The sequence below is a fragment of the Sus scrofa genome, chromosome 10 (genome assembly GCF_000003025.6).
Source record: "Sus scrofa isolate TJ Tabasco breed Duroc chromosome 10, Sscrofa11.1, whole genome shotgun sequence".
Taxonomy (NCBI): domain Eukaryota; kingdom Metazoa; phylum Chordata; class Mammalia; order Artiodactyla; family Suidae; genus Sus; species Sus scrofa.
In genome coordinates this window covers 14,032,089-14,053,165 of record NC_010452.4, presented here as the reverse complement: position 1 = coordinate 14,053,165, position 21,077 = coordinate 14,032,089, and the positions used below count along the sequence as shown (strand labels likewise).

The window sequence follows — 21,077 nt, the reverse complement described above, 5'->3', positions numbered from 1 at the left end:
TCATGGCTACTAGTCAGCTTTGTTTCTGCTGTGCCACAACAAGAACTCCCTAGACCTGTGATAATCTTGTTCTAAAAGCTTTAGAGGAAGTTCCTGTTCATGGGGCGAATTGTTTAGTATTGTTTGCTCAGTAGCAAAGACAGATGGCAGGTCCACAGGTTTCTGACTTGTTTCAGTTTTTATTAATAAGGTCAGTGCCACAGTTTTGTCTTTATTTTTTTCAAGTATTACATGTTTGTTCTTGTTGAAAAAAAATTCAGATATATAGGAGTACACATACATAATTCTCATTAGTTTCCACCCTTTTTTGCCAGTCACTTCTCCAGAGGCAATACCTCTTAGCAGTTCAGTTTGTTCTTCCACATATTTTCCTTTGAAAGATTAAAATGCTTCTAGTTTTAAATTATCCAATCACCACCTCCTAATCTTAGCCCTCTCCCACTTGCTCATTCCTCTTTAGTGTGACTTCTTCTAGATCTTTTTCTTTGCATTTAACATTCATGTAAATGTACCCATAGATTATCTATGTGGCTGTGTTTACGTGCTGTATTTCATCAATTCTGACTTACTGTTATCTTACATACTATTAAGAAAGAAAAACTGCCAGTTATACCTGTGAGATACCATAGACTATAAAAGCTAATCTGATTTTAGAGACGTTAAAGTATGGGTGAGGAGAAGTACTTAGAATTAAGGATATATATATATTTTGTGCCATGATTGTATATAATTTCTTGCAGCTTGTATTTTTCACTTAACAGTATTTCCTTTACTTTGCTTCATTTATACCATAGGCTGAATACACCATATTATTTAGCTGTGCCCTTATTGATGAACTTTTAAGTTAACAGTAGCAAAACAGTGCTGCAATAAATATCTCTATATCCACCTCCTTCTCTGTGTTCGGAAATGCATTTCAAGGGTGGATGATGAGAATTGGCATTATTGGACCATAGGACATTGACATTTATAATTTTGAAATATATTGCCCATTTCCCCTCCAAGATAACTTAACAGTTTATACTTTCAACATTAGTGTATAGAGGAGGTACCTCTTTGTCTCCTTCCTACCATCTCTTGATGTTATCTAACTTTTTTGACAGATGTGGTGGCAGAGAGCATCTTAGTATCTAATGGTTTCAGTTTCCATTTCCTTGATTAGTGAGGTCGAATTCTTGGGATGCTTATTGTCAGCTTCTATTTTTTTTCATTCTCTTGAGTTTCCTGTTTATATTTTTTTAAGTCATGCTCTTCTCTGATCATCATTGATTTTCTTTTGGTGACCGTTATGTATGTGGATAAAATATGTAGGCAACATATGCTACTTTCTACCTTCTTTTTTGTTTGTTTTGAAATTTAGTAGTCTCTTATTATCATTAAAATCAACCAGTAACTAATACTGCCGTTTATCAAAGAAGTAGAACTATTCTGTAAGGATTTCCCATTTTACCCACACCCAGTTTCCTACTACGACTTTTGTTGGTGGTGGTAGTTTAGACTTTACAGGTCAAACTGGCTTCACTTGTAATTACCCATGGGAAACCTGCCAGAGCCAACCATATGAAGGAGGGAAAAGGATCTAACAGTTATTCCCATTAATACTCTCCTGTTACCTCTGAGGTGGCAGGGGTCTCTTCACTTTATTGATGAACAGGCTAAGTTAAATGGTCCTACAGCTAGGAAGTATTTTAAACTATTTGAAAAATAATTGTTGAACATTTTTCTTAGTTGTAATAAATGTCAGGTGGCACACTAGTACGTGTGTGCCTGACTGTAGCTTGACGGATTGATTTCGCTGTAGTAGTTTTTTTTTTAAACTATAGTTGATTTACTCTCTGTAGTAGTTTTACCATAAATATTAGTACTTGGCGGAGTTCCTGGTGTGGCACAGTGGGTTAAAGATCTGGCGTGGCTGAAGCTGTGGCATAGGTCACAGCTGTAGCTTGGATTTGATCCCTGCCCTGGGGACCTCTGTATGCTGCAGGTGTGGCAAAAAAAAAAATTAGTACTTGATTTTGTTTAAAAAATTAATTCATCATAAAGTCTTCCTTCCTTCCTTTCTTTTTTGTCTTTTTAGGGCTGCGCTTGAGGCATAGGAAGGTTCCCAGGGCTAGGAGTTGAATTGGAGCTGTAGCTGCTGGCCTACCCCACAGCAACAGCAACACCAGATCCGAGCTGCATCTGTGACCTACACCAAAGCTCACAGCAACGCCAGATCCTTAACACACTGAGCAAGGCCAGGAATTAAACCTGCGTCCTCATGGACGCTAGTCAGATTTGTTTCCTCTGAGCCACAATACAAACTCTTAAAGTGTTTCTCTGTTGGCTTTGACTGTTATTTTTATTTATTTATTTATTTTTTAAGGCCACACCCACGGCATATGTAAGTTCCCAGGGTAGGGATCCAGTTGGAGCTACAGCTGCCGGCCTTTACCACAGCCACATCTGAGCCGCATCTGCAACCTACACCACAGCTCAATGGCAACGCTAGATCTTTAACCCACTGAGCAAGGGCAGGGATCAAACCCACACCCTCATGGTCCCTAGTTGGATTCAGTTTCTGCTGCACCACTACGGGAACTCCATTGACTATCAAAATTTAGTACTTGAAATAAAAATCTCACTATAATAGTGTTTATATATATGTATGTATATATATCTTTCTATCTCACAATTTGTGACATACCTTATAGCAAAATTGCAACATATAATGCCTAAAATTATATGTTTTGTCAGTGCTAATTGTTTTCTTTTTATTATTCTTACAGAAAAAGATGGCAAAGCCTTTCATCCAACTTACGAAGAAAAACTGAAGCTTGTGGCACTGCATAAGCAGGTTCTTATGGGTCCATATAATCCAGATACTTGTCCTGAGGTTGGATTCTTTGATGTGTTGGGGAATGACAGGAGGTAATACTGTTTTATTGTATAATGAATTTAATGAGAGTAATGTTGAAAGAGTACAAAGTGAATTGGTTAACATGTCAATAGCTGGCTCCTTAGCTTTAGAATAAGATCTAAACGTTTTTGCTTGCAGCTTCTGGAGTCTTTGGATGTGTATCTGTCTTTGGCTTGGAGATATTTAATATTGTGGAAGATGTTTACTCATATGATTATGAACATATGATTCTCTAAATAATATTGAAACAGCCATTTGCAATATAGTAATTGATTCCCCTTTTGGGATGTGTGCATAGTTGTGACAAAAAAGAATTTAGTAAGCATTTTATTTAGTTAGACTAAACTGTGATATAAGAAACATAAAACTTTGATACCCTTCTGCTGGTCTGGAAATTATCAGCAGTGCAGTTAAATTGTAGTTTACGACAGTAGGTTTAGTTTATAGGTGGCATATCTAATTTAGTAAATCAGTACATGCTTATTGCAATGAAATTTTGAACCTTTTGTTTATAGTAGAATCATTCTTTTTAGTAATAATTGAGATTTGTTCATATTTAGGTTTAAATTAAATCAAATTCTCATTTTTTTTAAGAAAAGAAAGTAACTTTTCTTGTTATCTTTTACAGGAGAGAATGGGCAGCTCTGGGGACCATGTCTAAAGAGGATGCCATGGTAGAGTTTGTCAAGCTCCTGAATAGGTGTTGTCATCTCTTTTCAACATATGTTGCATCCCACAAAATAGAGAAGGAAGAGCAAGAAAAAAAAAGGTGAGGTTTGAGGTCATAAAGTTCTTTATCCTTATGTAGCCCAGTATACTGAAGCTTTTGCTTTATAGAGTGTCTGTTCTAAATCAAGTGTCTTTTTTTTTTGCTCTTTAGGGCCGCACTTGCGGCATATGGAAGTCCCCAGGCTAGGGGTCTAATCGGAGCTACAGCTGCCGGCCTACACCACAGCCACAGCAAAGCAGGATCTGAGCCACATCTATAACCTACACCACAGCTCATGGCAATGCCAGATCCTTAACCCACTGAGCCAGGTCGGGGATTAAACCTGCATCCTCATGGATACCAGTCGGATTTGTTTCCACTGAGCTACTATGGGAACTCCTAAATCAAGTGTCTTTCTTCCATTGGACCTCTGCTTTTTTTTTTGCCGGCATGCAGAAGCTCCAGGGCCAGGTATCAAACCCATGCCACAGAAGCAACCCAAGCCACTGAGATGACAGCGCCAGATCTTTAACCCACTGCAACACAGTGGGAACTCCAGGATCCCCGATTCTTATAGCAGTGGGTCAGATTTTCTGATGTGAGCAGGTATTTATTTATTATTTTTAGTTTTGAGGGGAGGGGGTTTGCTGGCTATACCTTTAAAAGGATCCACCCATCTATCATGGCAGCATTCCTTTTGTGTTACTACACCAAGTGTCTCAGCAAGCACAGTGAGCTCAACCACCCTTCCTCCTTACTCTCTGGTCTGATACACCCTTTGCTGCTTACCTCCCTTGGGTTTCTAGAATATTCATACTCCAAGTCATGGTTATCACTTGTACTACGTGGTAGGCCTTGTTTATATAGGTGTTTGATATTGGCTGTGGCTTGCAGATGGCTTATTATTTCCAGAGGTTGGAGGGGCAACTATTCAATGTGCTGTTTATGTTTATAGGATTCTCTCTCATGATCGTGAACTCAACAGAATTATAATTAGCACCTTATTTATCTAGAAGTTATATTTTCAAGAACTTTTGATAGATTAAAATTTCTAGGTAATGAAAATGAAGCTTTAAAACCAAATTTTGGAGTTCCCATCTTGGCACAGTGGAACGAATCCAACTAGGAACCATGAAGTTGTGGGTTTGATCCCTGGCCTCGCTCAGTGGGTTCAGGATCTGGCGTTGCCTTAAGCAGTGGTGTAGGTCACTAATGTGGTTCAGATCCCTAGTTGCTGTGGCTGTGGTGTAGGCCAACAGCTGTAGCTCTGATTCTACTCCTGGCCTGGGAAGCTCCATTTGCCAATGGTGTGGCCCTAAAGAAAAAAGCAAAAATAGGAGTTCCCATCGTGGCGCAGTGGTTAACGAATCCGACTAGGAACCATGAGGTTGCGGGTTCGGTCCCTGCGCTTGCTCAGCGGGTTAAAGATCCGGTGTTGCCGTGAGCTGTGGTGTGGGTTGCAGACGCGGCTCGGATCCTGCGTTGCTGTGGCTCTGGCGTAGGCCAGTGGCTACAGCTCCGATTAGACCCCTAGCCTGGGATTCTCCATATGCCGCGGGAGCGCCCAAAGAAATAGCAAAAAGACAAAAAAAAAAAAAAAAAAAAAAGCAAAAATAAAATAAAATAAAGAATTATAAAAGTGTGGTGGTCAGAGGCCATTTACTATGAAGATAAACTCTCCATCACTGTATTATGACATATAATTTTTATGTTTGTAGTTATAATTTCTGAGTTATCAAGAGACAGAATACTGGATATAAGTTATTCCTCTTTAAGAGGATAGAAAATATCTTAATATATTTCCAGAATATATTTATCCAAAGGAAGATAGTTTATATCTGAAGGAAAAGTTTTGATTCTTATAAGAATGGAGTGAGGTTTATTTACTGGAAAATTGATTTATGTGATACAGTCCATTATGTAGTGATTTTGGATCAGTGAGTTGTAGCTGTGTCTTTGAAAATATGTATACATTGCTTTTTAAGTTCTTTTTTAATAATAAATTGAACATTTTAAGTTATTACTCAACATATAAAACTATATTTTTTCCCTTTAAAAATATACTTCTATCCATGGAATGAAGTCCATGTAGAATTCTTTTAAAGCATTGAAGACTAGACCCCCCTATCCTGAAGCAGAAGCTCTAGCTTGTGGAACATTTTGCCCTGTGTACCAGCTGTGACATGTTAAAGCAGATTATGTTATTGCTGTATTTTGAGCCTTGGTTGTGGCTCAGGTGTATTAGTCACTTATAGAAGTATGGGAAAAAGGTAGGATGATCCAGGCACTTCTCATGGTAAGATCATGAAATGATGTCTTCTCTGAGAACCCTCAGAAATCTTCCTTCTCTGTAACTGCCCCATACTGCTCCCTACTCTTGGAGCTACACGGCATCCACTCGTAGTGCAGTAGAGTCTACTTTCCCTTGGAAAAGGGAGTTTGGGGATGGGTAAGGGCTGCACCTAGATTTACAACTGTTCTTTCTTTTCTAAATTAGAAGCTTTAATTTTTTTTTTAAATCTCAGAAATAATATATGAATAGATGCAATGTAAATGACCTTCCATTCATGGCAGTGTATATAAAGCACAAGCTTAAAACCTTCCTTCCCACTTTACTTTTAATCTCACTCTTCTCTCCAGAGCTAATTACCAACACATTTAGAGTATGTCTTTCCAGGCCTTTTTTCTATTCATTTCCCTGTTTTTTCCATTAAACATATATATTAAATGTCTTTACATATTAGTCCCCATAGTTCTATTTTTTATGGCTGCCTGGCATTTCAGAGTAGATTATTCACTTCTCTGCACATTTCTTGAGTGCTTACTCTTTCCAGCACTGTGGTCCTGGAGGTATAAACTAAACTAGGCAGTCTTTGCCCTTATGTAGCATGTATTTTAATGAGTAAGGCAAATGTATTGCTAAATTTATCACACAAATTTCATTGCAACTACAGCACGTAGTATGAAGGAAAAGTTTGTGATGCTGTGAGCATATTTTAGGAGGGCTTCTTTAGGGTATGGGCATGTCTAATGCTTTCAGCGGTACCTTGCTGATGGACTCTTTTTTCAGTGGTTATGCAGCAGTCATTGTTCTTGCTGCAATCTGTATGTTGTGAAATTGACTCCATATGATAAATTTCTCCTGGAATATGTGCATTTCAATTCTGATAAAATTACCACATGGCTCTCTAAAAAGCTTTGTGTCAGGAGTTCTCCTGCGGCTCAGTGGGTTAAGGATCCGGCGTTGTCACTGTGGCTGCTTAGCTGTGGCGAGAGTTCGATCCCTGGCCTGGGAACTTTCGCATGCCACAGGCACAGACAAAAAAAAAGAAAAAAAAAAAGCTTATGTCAGTTTCCACTGGGAAATAGTCTTAAATTATTTTTAGACTGGATTCTTTGTTTAGAGTTCATTCTCTCTGTCCTTTATCTCGTAGGAAGGAGGAGGAAGAGAGAAGGCGGCGTGAAGAGGAAGAAAGAGAACGTTTGCAAAAGGAGGAAGAAAAACGTAGGAGGGAAGAAGAAGAAAGGCTTAGACGGGAGGAAGAAGAGAGGAGGCGAATAGAAGAAGAGAGGCTTCGGCTGGAGCAGCAGAAGTAAGCTTGTGGTGTGGCTTGTGTTGAAGAAGGAAAAATGGGCTCCCACACCTTCCCCATTGTGTGCCTTAGAGTAATTCTCTGATTTGTTTGGCTGGGAGGTAGACCAGCATTAGTTACTTGCCCTTTGTACCAATGATGTATTATGGAAGAGGACCTCATCTTAAGCATCATGTGGTTGCAAAAAGAGGAATGTGTTAGAAGGATTTGGGATTTGCTCCCAGAAGCCAGGCACTAGAACAGAAGCTGAGGTTGCTTACTTGCTCTCTGTCTCTGGGCCACACAATCTCCTGTCTTTGCTTCACTCAGCTATGTCTCTGTTCCTTCTTCCTGTTGTCTGCAAATTGTTTCTCTGCTTTGGCATATGCAAGGCTGTCCCTGCCTGGTGGATTTATGTGGTCTTTGTTTTCAGGCATCTGACAGACTTGCTGGGATATGAGAGACCCAGTTACACATTCCCAAGCTGGAGAATATAGTTGGTTCAGCCTCTGTCACGTGTCTTTTCCTGGTCCCCTAGTACTGGACTTAGGAGCTGCAGCCATTTCTCATTCTTTCAGGGCTGTGAGAGCAGCCATCTCAGAAGGGACTGGTTCTTCAGGAGGGAGCTGTGGGAACAAGGAAGAAGGGATTAAGGACCATGAAACACTGAGGAGAAGACCTGGGATCCTAGGGGTGGCATGGCCTATATTTTTTTTTTATTTATTTATTTTTTGTCTTTTTGCCATTTCTTGGGCCGCTCCCGCGGCATATGGAGGTTCCCAGGCTAGGGGTCAAATCAGAGCTGTAGCTGCCAGCCTACACCAGTGCCACAGCAACGCAGGATCCGAGCCGCGTCTTCGACCTACACCACAGCTCACGGCAACGCCAGATCGTTAACCCACTGAGCAAGGGCAGGGATCGAACCCACAACCTCATGGTTCCTAGTCGGATTCGTTAACCACTGCGCCACGACGGGAACTCCGGCATGGCCTATAGATGAAATACGTGGACATGTGGGCCCGTTGTTTTCTCCTCATCGTATCTGAGTAGACCTCAGAGAAGCTTCAGACTAACCCAGGGCCTCACTCTGCCGTGGAGAGAGACTATGAATGCTGATCTCTTCAGTGGGTGAGCAATGGTAAGGGTCCCTTTGGTGGACCTAGAGTCCTGTTCTGCTGAGGAGTTGGTGAAAATTTACTTTGTTATAATCTATTAACAGATGGCTTTGAGGTCTTTATTGTGATCACATGACTGAGTTAAGTATGTGGTTCCTCTATCGAAAATGAAGAAGAGTAATAGTTTATAGAAATCAGTATCTCTAAACTAAGCATGCCCAGTTAGCATCTTCAGTGTTCCTCTTTAAGGTAGGCTTTACATTAAATGCCAAGGACACTCAGATTTTCGTGGCTTTATTTATACTCACCAGAGCCACCTATAACATGTTTTAGCTCTTACAGCTTTTCATGTACTTAGGTAGAGAAGCCATGACCAATAGTTAAATATCTCATCTCTGCTATAGATGGCAATCCATCCTCTTACAGCATCATGTTTAAAGAGTATAGGCTGGGAATTCCTGTTTGTGGCTCAGTGGTTAACAAACCCAACTACTATCTGTGAGGACACGAGTTCGATCCCTCGTCTCACTCAGTGAATTAAGAATCTGGTATTGCCGGGAGCTATGGTGTAGGTTGCAAACATGGCTCGGATCTGGTGTGACTGTGGCTGTGGCATAGTCTGGCAGCTACAGCTCCGATTCAACCTTTAGCCTGGGAACTTCCATATGCTGTGGGTATGGCCCTAAAAAGACAAAAAAAAAAAAAAAAAGAGTGTAGACTGTAGCCAAACTCTGTAGACGTGAATCCTGGCTCTGGCATCTACTAGCAGTGTAATCTTGGGCAGGTTACTGAACGCTTCCATTTCCTGTTTGGGAAATCCTGCCTTAGAGGGTGGTTGTGAGACCTCAGTGGGTTAGTGCATGAAGTGCCCTGAACACTGCCGGGCACGTAGTAAGGGCGCAATAAATGTTAATAGTTATGATGGTGATGGTGATGCTGGTGTGCTTATTCTCCCTCTCCATCCTAAATTTTCTGTGGAAAACCTAAGTGAAAAATTAGAGGCCAAGTTTATTTTCTTAAATCTTTCTTTTGAGCCTAGGACATACGCTGATTGGTATACATTACCAGCTTAGTCATTTTTAAGAGTTACACATTTTAAAAATAAATAACAAGGACATTTTATTTTGTCATGAACAATCAATCTCCTGTAGTCAGACTAGTGTATATTTTTTAATGTTTTTAGGCAGCAGATAATGGCAGCTTTAAACTCCCAGACTGCCGTGCAGTTCCAGCAGTATGCAGCCCAACAGTATCCAGGGAACTACGAACAGCAGCAAATTCTCATCCGCCAGTTGCAGGAGCAGCACTATCAGCAGTATATGCAGCAGTTGTATCAAGTCCAGCTTGCACAGCAACAGGTATGATAGATAACCCCCGATTTCAGCCTTAGAGAGGGTTTTTAGTTTCAAGTTCTTTTCTAACAGTTGCTAATGAATTTTGCATTAGCCAACCTCTCAGGTATAAAGTAACTTTTAGGTGACCTTTATTAAGGGAGATTTTAGCATCGCACTGGCAATTATGAAAGAAAGTATATATCAAAGCACCAAACGATGTGACCACTATTATATTGTCCTAAGGGTATTTGGGAGTTGTATGGACCTGGTATCATTCCAGAGAGTCTGACATCGACTTCTAAGAGTGGTGCTGGAACCGTGAGGACTTGGGTGATTAGTGTTAGTTCAAGGACATCCTTCAGGCAGAGTGCTATCAGAGATAGGCCCATACAGCTTCTAATTGAAGAACCCCATCCCCTAAGGCAGAGCTGGTTGGGTTCATCCTGACCTTTGTGTGGGGTCCAGTAGCTACCGTGCTCTCCTGCAGCACACTGGTGGTCCTCAGCATCCTGCTCCCGTATATTTGCTTCTACCTGTAGCAGTAGGTGTCTTAGGGGCAGGATGTGGACTGAAGGTCAGATACCACTGGGATGCTGTCCTGGCTTTGCCATTACCTTGTTTGATCTCAGGCAAGTTACCTGTTGCTCTGATTTTTTTTCTGCCTTTTCTCCTGGTCATTAAGAATAGGACATAAAATCCTGGTACCGGTCTTGTTACCCTCACAGGATTATCACAGGAAAAATAGTTTTCTCTGTGAAAATATTTGGCACATGGGGAAGATAACTGATGTTACATTCATTTTTTACATCTTGCGGAGGCATAGAATACCTTCTTAAAGTTAACGTAGCTAAGTTTACTTATTTAATTTTCACTTAGAGAGCAGTTACTACCTCTCAAAATAATCTGAGTGAAGACAAGTGTTACATTATAGTTGCTCGCCATTTTTTGCTAGATGAAGTAATCTTTTTTGTTTTGCCAAGCTCTTTAAATTCCTTAAATATTAATGTCCTTACAGTATTTCCCCCATGTCTTTAGCACTAGTGAGCTGTTAAAAGGCACTGCAGGTTTTGTGTAATCCATAGAAGAGGAAGATGATGGCAAACCAGTTATTCAGGATAATAAGTGGTATTTGTGTAGTATTTCTTTCCTGTCCTCTAAAGCCTGTTTCTATTTTAGCATAACACTCCCCCTTTCCTGCTGCTTTAATGGACATTGAGGTAATTTTTAAGAGGATAGTTCATACACACTGTCCTGCTTATACATTGCTGTCATTTAGTGAGAACAAAATCAAATGGTGGAAAACTAAGAATCTTTGAAGCTGAATTGGAAAGCTATAGTTTAGATTTTAGTGATCAAACTCAGATTATCAAATCGATTGCTTTTCTCAGGGAAGAGAGAAGGAAAGGGACTGGGGAAGGAGCTTCAGCCTCAGAAAGTGTTTATTTTTATATAAATACTGACCAAAGTGACAAAATGAGAACACATTAATTTGGGGGTGTAGTTTCCTGGGTGTTTGTTACTTTATTTCTGTACCTTTCTGTGCTTATACAAACTTGCCAGAGTATAGAGGAGAGATTGTGTAAATAAATAATTACACTCTGTTATGTATAATAGATGTATATTCATAGGCAGTGGGGTCCTGGTACCAGGAGTCAGTTGTTCATTCTGCTAGAGTTTCAAGAAGGGCTTAAAATGGAGAGGGACCATTTGAGCTGACCTATTGATCATCAACAGAAATGCTTTTTTGGCTTTCCTGTCATGCAGCAAATGTTCTGAGTGTGCTGACTTGTTTTGGTTGTATGTACTTTTTCTGGAAGCTGGTACTTTAGAAAACTGATATGGAAATTACTGAGAATCTAGGCCTTGGAAGAAGGTATTTTAAAATCTTTGCTTTATTAGCCTGCACTAGCAGCAGAGAGAGGTGTTGCTGTTTAAGTACCTGGTTTGTAAATGAGATGTTAAATGAAATGTGTATATGGATATGCTAAAATATATCATTATCCCAGACCATGAGATTATAAAATCTTTTTGTCCTATATTTTCTTTTTTTTTTAATTGTTGTAAACATATGTTCACTTATTATAACAGTGTTTTAGTTTAAAAAGTTACTTAAATGCCCAGATGCTCAATAGTGGATCAGATAAATAAATTCTGTATTTCATAGTGGCATATCCTATATCACTACAAACAAAATACAGTTATAACTACTTTTGACATTAGAGATGAGCCTCACAAACAAATGTTGAGTGAAAGAAGCCAGACACAAAAAGAGCATATATTACAAAATTTCATTATATAACTTTAGTTAAAAACAAGCAAAGAAAATCTATAAGGTTACAAGTCAGAATAGTTGTTACCCTTTGAGGGGTACCAGGAGGGTTCTGGGATACAGGTAATACCTAGATCTGGGTGTTGGTTACATGGTTGTGTTTGGCTGATGAAAATTGATCAAGGTGTACATTTATGATTTTCTTTACTTTTCTATGTGTACGTTGTAATTCAATTAAAGTTTCCTTCAAAAGTTAAATAATACTAGGCATTTCTAGTAGTATTAAATATTTTCCATCTTGGAGTTCCCATTGTAGCTCAGTGATAATGAACCTGACTAGTATCCATAAGGATGCAAGTTCGGTCCCTGTCCTTGCTCAGTGGGTTAAGGATCCGGTGTTGCCATGAGCTGTGGTGTGGGTTGAAGATGTTTTAAGATCCCGAGTTGCTGTGGCTGTGGTATAGACTGGCAGCTGAAGCTTCAATTTGACCCCTAGCCTGGGAACCTCCATATGCTGCAGGTGTGGCCCTAAAAAGCAAAAAATAAAAAATAAAATAAAATAAAATAAAAATATATATGTATGTATGTATATAAAATATCCATCTTGATACAAGAGAGGAATGTCCCAAAGTACTTGTCTTTTGGGCTTAAGATGTTTTTATTCTCCTGTCTTGACTCAGAGAACATTTTGACTTCAAGTTTATGAATATACATATTTTAATCAATTATGTCAAACTGATGAATTTTCATTAAGAAAGTGTCTTGACCCCAAACTCCATTTTATTAAGCCTATTTGATTTTTAGGTCAATATTCTTTATTTTTTTTTAACAGTTTTTCATTTAATTGTGATAAGAATTTTTCTGTATTTAGTTTAGAATTAAGATTTAGTTTATTGATTTTTTTTTTTTTTTTGTCTTTTTGTCTTTTTTTTGTTGTTGTTGTTGTTGCTGTTGTTGCTATTTCTTGGGCCGCTCCCGTGGCATATGGAGGTTCCCAGGCTAGGGGTCCAATCGGAGCTGTAGCCACCGGCCTACGCCAGAGCCACAGCAACCCGGGATCCGAGCCGCGTCTGCAACCTACACCACAGCTCACGGCAACGCCGGATCCTTAACCCACTGAGCAAGGGCAGGGACCGAACCCGCAACCTCATGGTTCCTAGTCGGATTCGTTAACCACTGCGCCACGACGGGAACTCCTGATTTTCTTTGTTCATATTTGATATGTTGGTTACTTTGGAAGCCCTTACCAGATTTAACCAGTTACAGCTTCTGCCTTTGTGAATTTTCTTCTGTATTTCTACCAAGCTTAATTTTTTTCTGATTCAAATTTTACATATCTGAATTTGATGAAGAGATTTTCCTCTATCAGTTTTAAGAACAAATGTTACTGTATTCAGTTTTTACTTATAATAATTTTATTTTGGGTTTTTTTTTTTTTTTTTTTTTTTTTTTTGGTCTTCTTTGCCTTTTCTAGGGCTACTCCCTAGGCATATGGAAGTTCTCAGGCTAGGGGTCAAATCGGAACTGTAGCTGCCAGCCTACGCCAGAGCCACAGCAACACACCAGATCCAAGCCGCATCTGCGACCTACACCACAGCTCATGGCAACGCTGGATCCTTAACCCACTGAGCAAGGCCAGGGACCGAACCTGCAACCTCATGGTTCCTAGTTGGATTCATTAACCACTGTGCCACGATGGGAACTCCAGGTTGATTATTTTTACTTAATTTTTCCTGGTTAGTTTTTCTAGTGATCCTCAGTTACAGTTTTTTGTTTGTATCAACATTTTGACATTTTTAGCTATCATTTTGATATTGTGCTCCTAATATTCATTGTATATAGCATAAAAACCGGTAAAAAGTTTATTAGTTTCTTGGAGCATTGTGTTATTTGATAGGGCAAAAACATGGCATCAGAATGCATTTCAGGACAGATATCCCATTTTTAGCCTTCCCAGTCAGTATATCTTCACTTTTTCTTGACTTACAGGCAGCGTTACAGAAACAACAGGAAGTAGCAGTAGCTGGGGCTTCTTTGCCTACATCGTCAAAAGTGAATACACCTGCACCAGGTGATATGATGTCAGTTAATGGACAGGCCAAAAACCACAGTGACAATTCTGAAAAAGAGCTTGAACCAGAAACTGCGGAAGAAGCCCTGGAGAATGGACCAAAAGGTACAGTTTGGCATATGTGTTCATCCATCCAGATGCCATAATTCAGACTTCTTGAAAAGCCAGAGTCAGGAAGTCAGGTTAAGTAGTTTTGAGAGCAGTTAATATATATATGTGAGAGTTAAATGCTTTTCACTCTTTTTAGTCGGAATCTGATGCTTCTGGTAGCCCTGAGAATAGAAGAGCAGATTCGATGTCCTTTGACACATTGGGGTTGTCTTATGTTATTGGTTATCGGTATTGTGACACATGGTGTCCAAATTAGCAGCTTAAAATAAATGAAACATTTATCATCGCTCACAAATTCTGTGGGTCAGGAATTCAGGAGCCACTTAGCTGAGTGGTAGTAGTTCTAGCCTTTATGAGGTTGTGGTCAAGGTGTCAGCTGGGATTGCAGTGATGTGAAGGTTTGACCAGGGTTAGAGGCTCTGCTTCCAAAATCATTCTCTCACAGGACTGGCAAGTTTGTGCTGGCTCTTGGCAGGAGGGCCTCAGTTCCTTGGCCCATGAAGCCTCTCTGTAGGGCTGCTTTGCGTGTCCTCCTTCAGAGTGCATGATCCAAAAGAAAACAAGGCAGAAGTGGGAGTGTCTTCTTATGTCCTAATGGAAGTAATACATCAGCACTCCTGACATATTCTGTTGGTTACACGTACCAACCCTGCTGTTTTGGGTGGTGACCTCACAAGTATGTGACTACCCAGAGGGGAAGATCACTGGGGCCATCTTGGAGGCTGGCTAGCATATATTACAGTATATTTTTTGAGACAAAAGCACCATATTACGGAGTAGATAACTTAGAATTTTCACAGATCTACTTACTTTTCATGGGCAGCTCATTCATTCATTTTAATGGTTGGAGTTCCCACTGTAGTGCATAGGGTTAAGGATCCAGTGTTGCCTCCATGGCAGCAAGGGTTGGATCCCCAGCCTGGCGTCATGGGTTGAGGATCCAGCCTTGCCGCAGCTGTGGCATAGGTTGCAGCTGCGACTTGGATTCAGTCCCTGGCCTGAGAACTTCCATATGCTGCAGATGTGGTCCAAAAGAAAAAAAGGAGAAAAAAAAAAAAGGTTGAATGTTTTCTGAGTGTCAAGCTATAGCAGTGAAGCAGATAACACACATAACAATGTAAACTGTGGCTGTGTTAAGTTCTGTGATGGCGAGAGGGGGTCCATTATAGTTTGAGAGCATGTCATGTGGGAGATAGGACCCAGTTCTGGAGGTCACCAGAGGTTTTCCTGAGAAGGGGACAGGAAGCACCAAAGTGCAGTGTGGCCTGCTGTAGATCCAGGACTTGGAGGACTGAGAAATCTGAGGAAAGAGGCCGAGTTCACTAAGCAGGAAGGGAGAGATCATCTCAGTGGCCACGCTGATCAGAGATGGTGGTGGCTCATAAGACGGTCGGTTTCAGAGATCTCCCTTGCGTTTTTGGAACAAGTAACAAAAAGTTTCAGAAAGGATCTTGAAATACCTTGGTTCATATCCCTCCTCCCCTTTTTTTTTTCCTATGAAGAGTTCACCAGTATTTTCAAAGGAGTCTTTTACCAAAGACTCTATGAATGACTCTGGGAAACCTATTGAGTAGTCCAGTGTACAGAGATACTGCTCATAACAAGACTTGACCCCTTTTTACTCAGTCACTAGTGGTTCCATTCCTGTTTTTCTCTTTCTTTAGAATAGCCCCTCCCTCACTGTAAATTAACTGTGCTTAAAAAAAAAAAAAAAAAAAAAAAAGGCTCCTCCTCTTGAACTTTGCACTTTGATTTATTCAGAGGTCAGGACTTTTTTCAAGGTCCAGATTTCTCTATTTGTTAGAATGTTTCCCTGTCCTCAGCTAGGAAGTTTCCAAGGTCATTCTTTTTTTTTTTTTAAAGTCTTTTTAGGGCCGCAACCATATGGGGGTTCCCAGGCTAGGGGTCAAATTGGAGCTGCAGCTGCCAGCCTACATCACAGCTCACAGCAGCACCAGATCCTTAACCCAGTGAGTGAGGCCAGGGATCAAACCTGCATCCTCGTGGATATTAGTCAGATTCGTCTCTGCTGCCACAAGGGGAACTCCATCCAAGGTCATTCTTAAATCCCCATGTGCACTTAGCATTGGGAAAAACCCTTCTAAGAAAATGGATGTTGGAGTTCCTGTTGTGGCACAGCAGAACCGAATCTGACTAGGAACCATGAGGTTGCAGGTTTGATCCCTGTCCTCGCTCAGTGGGTTAAGGATCTGGCATTGCTGTGAGCTGTGGTGTAGGTCACAGACACATTGCTCTGGTTGTGGCGTAGGGAGGCAGCAGCAGCTCCGATTAGACCCCTCGCCTGGAAACCTCCATATGCTGTGGGAAGGGCCCTAAAAAGACAAAAAACAAAGAAAGAAAGAAAATGGATGTTACTTGAAGTGGTATGATGAGCTCTGAATACCTGTGACATTGTCCAGATGTAGTGGTCTAGGGGGAGACCTCCCTGGGGAGGCTTTAATAGTCCTCTGGGTCCTCCATCCAAGGCAGGCCAGATTGCACTTGGTGCCTCCATGGGGCTGGCCGGTGGTCTTGTGCAGATATTGCTGCCTGCAGGTGAAGGCTCAGCTTCTTCAGCCTTTGTAATTGCTGTTGCCTTTAGAATCTCTTCCAGTAATAGCGGCTCCATCCATGTGGACACGGCCCCAGATCAGAGACTTTAAGGAGAAGATTCGGCAGGACTCGGATTCTGTGATTACAGTGGGCCGAGGAGAAGTGGTCACTGTTCGAGTACCCACCCATGAAGAAGGATCGTATCTCTTTTGGGAATTTGCTACAGACAATTATGACATTGGGTTTGGGGTGTATTTTGAATGGACAGACTCTCCAAACACTGCTGTCAGCGTCCATGTCAGTGAGTCCAGCGATGATGACGACGAGGAGGAAGGTAGAGCCATTGCTCCAGATTCAGTCTCTGGGTTGTGTGTTGGCAAAAATGGTAGCAGTTGAGGAGTTCTCTTGTGACACAGCAGGTTAAGGATCTTGTGTTGTCACTGGAGCAGTTCACGTCACTGCTATGGCACAGGTTCAGTCCCTGGTCTGGGGACTTTCACATGCTGCAGGTGCAGCCAAAAGAAGATGGTAGCAGTTGAGATGTCAGCCAGCCTTACGCGTCCTGATTAGCACTTCATGGACAGGAATCAGTGGCTTCATTGATGGGAGCTTGGGCTGAAAAGCTTGTGAGAGAAGGTAGCCTTCTAAGGGACGGGGGTCTGAACATGAATTCTTTTGAATGCCAGGAAGGCCTTTTAGCAGTTTATTTTTTTTCTGAATACCATTTTACTTCAAGCCTATGCGTTGAAAAGCCAGTTGTGCAAGCTCATTTTGAAAAAATTTTTAAAAGCAGGAAAGAAATTCTGCTCACTCTGGAATTTGTCTAAATTTATATTTCTGATAGCAGCTTTTTAGTGATTATTCTAAGGGTTTTTTGGCTGTACCTGCAGCACGTGGAAGGTCCTGGACCAGGACTGGAACCCTTGCCATAGGTGTAACCAGAGTCCCAGCAGTGACATCGCCAGATCCTTAACCCACTGAGCCACAAGAGAACACCCTAAGATTTTTGTTAATGTCAGTACAGAAACTCATCAGAACATCTTAACTAAAAAATGTTCATTGTTCTTCCCTGTTTCACTAGAGTGAAATTTTTTTCTCTAAGTAAAGTGTCACCAAGGACAGCCTAAATTCCTGTCTTGGTCTAGGAATTTCCTGGTGGTACAGTGGGTTAAGGACCCAGTGTTGTTACTGCTGTGACTTGGATTTGATCCTTGGCCCAGGAATTTCTGCCTGCCACAGGCACAGCCAAAAAAAAAAAAAAAAAAACTATTTTGGTCTAGGAAGTACATTGTAAAATGTATTGCTTACTAATTAAGAAGATGCTCTCCTTAATTTTGCTGTCCAGAAAAGTTAGGACACAGAGTTTTTTGTACACATCTACTAAGCTTTTAGCTATTTGTTGACTTGGTTGAGAGTAATATGGAAGGGGTGCCCTGGCTGGGAGAAGGGGAAAGCACCTTTGGTTCTTGCCCTAACTCACTTTTCAGGTGACACATAAACAAACTGCTTATTCTTTTTTTTTTTTTTTTCGAAATTATTTTGCCATTTTATTTTCTTTTTAATTTTTTATTATAGTTGATTTACAGTGTTCTTTCAATATCTGGTGTATAGCAAAGTGGCCCAATTATATGTATACACATACATCCTTTTTTTCACATTATCTTCCACCATATCCCATCCTGGGCTGTACAGCAGTCCCTCATTGCTTACCCATCACATTGCTTATTCTTGACAAGTGTTGGTAATCATAGCAGCTATACTGGGCTAAATTCAAAGAGGTACCTGTTGGAGGTGCATGGAGGGAGGCTAAAAGTTCAGTCAGCTTCTGACATAACAAGTTCAGTATATTACCACACCAAGACACTTCAGGCCCTCTGGGGTCACGTTGACAATACACACACAGGTCAGTATCATTTAGGTGCTTCTTTGTCTTATGTGGCATTTTGTTTTCAGCAGGCTCTATTTCTGAGTACCACTAGCAAGGTAAAATGTTGCCCATGAGTATTACTGACTGAACCAGAAAGAAAAAATATAAGAGTGAATTAAAAACTCAAAAACAGCATTTAGCCGTACGATTCCTTATGAGGCCACCGTCCACCCATGTCTTGTCTACACTGTGTGTTTTATTTTGTGAGGGGGTCCTTTTAACGTGGTTGAAGATGGAAGGGGGTCTTCGTTGCTTTGGTTTTTTTCCATTGGGTCTAAAAGATGAAGGGGTTTGTTTTCTTCGAAAAGAAATATCCATTTTTCTTTGTTTCCACCTTTCTGTGGTAATTCTCCACTTTATTGTTTCTAGGTTCCAAGTCTTTGCTTAAATTGATGAAAGATGCATTATTCATTTTTCCCAGTAACCTTTAATTTTATGGCTTTTGAACACAATTTGGATTTTGAATTACTGAGCCCAGTAATCTGTTTGATGGCTATCCCTCTGGGCAGTAGTGTGTATTTTGAATGGCTCTCTATTTCTCATTCACAAATGAGGGGCATTTAAAATATTTTAAGTAGTACTGCTATGATAAAGCAAATATGATTTGGGCTTATTTATAAGGGTGTCATCTCCTTTTTTAAGAAATAAACTTTTAATTTTAGAATAGTTTCAGATTTACAGAAGTATTACAAAGTTATACAAAGAGTTCCTGTATATCTTAACATCTTACATTGTACTGTGGTACATTCATCAAAACCATTGAACCAATATTGATGAGTTATTATTAACTAAAGTCCGTATTTATTCAGATTTCCTTAGTTTTTACCTAATGTTCCAGGGTCCCATCCCGGATACCACGTTACAGCTTTATCTCCTTAAGCTTCTCGAGACTGTGAGCTTCTTAGACCTTCCTGGTTTAAAATTCCTAATAGTGGCTGTTGACTGTCTTCATATAATGGACTCATGTCTCTAAAATTTATTCTGCCATATTACAAACCTTAAAGTCTTTTAAAATCTGTTCTGAATACTCCTTTTATCTTCCTTGAGGCTGTTCATATTTAATATGTTAAACTGAACATTTTAAGCTGCTTCGTAATTTTCTCATTCCTATAGATTTCTACAGGTAGTTTTTTTTCATATCATTATAGTTCAGACAATTAATAACTGAGGTAAAACTTGAATCCAAGCTTATTTTTGGCCACTGCGATCATCCCTAGCTTACGCAGGCCTAATGAAAATAATTGAATTTTCAGTGTGTCTCGGAATGTCCACCTGTCTACTGTGGCTTTCTCATTTTACTCTTTATATTTAAAACAAATAGAAAATAACAGTGCTTGTAAGCTCCCTTCCTCCAACAAGAGAGGACTTTCACACTGTTGAGGGAGGAGGATCTTACTCAGATGAGTGAGGTGCCTCTTGTTGGGAGGAATTAGGAATTGAATGGATGGGAAAGGGGGAAAGGGGACTCAGAAATGGGAGCAGTGGTCCGAGGACAGAGGCGAGAGAGGATGCTGACTGCTGCTGCCCCCAGTGCTTGGTTCCCAGCAGTTGCTCGGGAGTGTAAAGGAATCAGAACGTGTTCACATGCATACAGTTGTAGAGCGGACTGAGAGATTCCTACCAAGCAGTTTCTCAAAGAAAGGGTGGAGTTTAGAATGCTTGACACATATGTGGTTTTCCTGGACCTGTTCACACTAACTGGTCTCTGTCCTTTCTCACAGAAAACATCAGTTCTGAAGAGAAAGCCAAAAAGAATGCCAACAAGCCTGTGCTGGATGAGATTGTGCCTGTGTACCGGCGGGACTGTCACGAAGAGGTGTATGCTGGCAGCCACCAGTATCCAGGGAGAGGGGTCTATCTCCTCAAGTTTGACAACTCTTACTCCTTGTGGAGGTCTAAATCAGTCTACTACAGAGTCTATTACACTAGATAAAGATGTTACAGAGTTTAGAGTTGGGCAGAAGATGGCATTTAAATTGGAAATTTCTTTTGACTCGGGGAGCATTGCAGTCAGTGTTTGCCCTGTTGATTTTGGTGTGATGATCTGTGAACTCTTGTTGGGGATCAGGATTTCCTTGAAACTCTTTAGCATTAATACTTTGGGGTAAAAGGGATCCCTCAGACTCATCCAGCCCTTCGGTGCTGACCAGCAGAGTCACTAGTGGATGCCGACGTTACATGAGCTATGTGTTAAATCTTTAAAGTCTCCAAAATAAACATCCCAACCTTGACCCCACCTGGCTGATGGTTTAGTCCATTGCTGCCCGCTCTACTTACATGTTTTATGAGAGCCCATAGTTACAGTGCCCTCTAATTTGAAATCCTGTGTTAATAGTCTACATGAGGTACATTTGACTTTGATCGCAGGTCACCATTTTTAAAACTTAAAAACGTAAGACCTCACAGATTATAGTAGAAAAAGAAATTGCCTAAATTTGATCTTGTTCTGAATGACCTAGATTGTTTTTGCTTCCGGTGCAACTGTTTAGTTGAGAGTTATATCACAGATAATTATTT

At 40.5% G+C, this 21,077-nt stretch overlaps 1 protein-coding gene across 1 annotated transcript; it reads left to right on the top strand.

The window, feature by feature from the left end:
* On the top strand, positions 3,568-20,796 carry ACBD3 (peripherial benzodiazepine receptor associated protein; the record flags this gene model as incomplete). The annotated part of the gene is given in 7 exon segments (NM_001009581.1): positions 3,568-3,668; positions 7,043-7,201; positions 9,479-9,653; positions 13,888-14,074; positions 16,683-16,967; positions 17,267-17,269; positions 20,282-20,796. Coding segments are annotated over 7 exon segments (1,119 nt in total). The 3' UTR covers positions 20,494-20,796.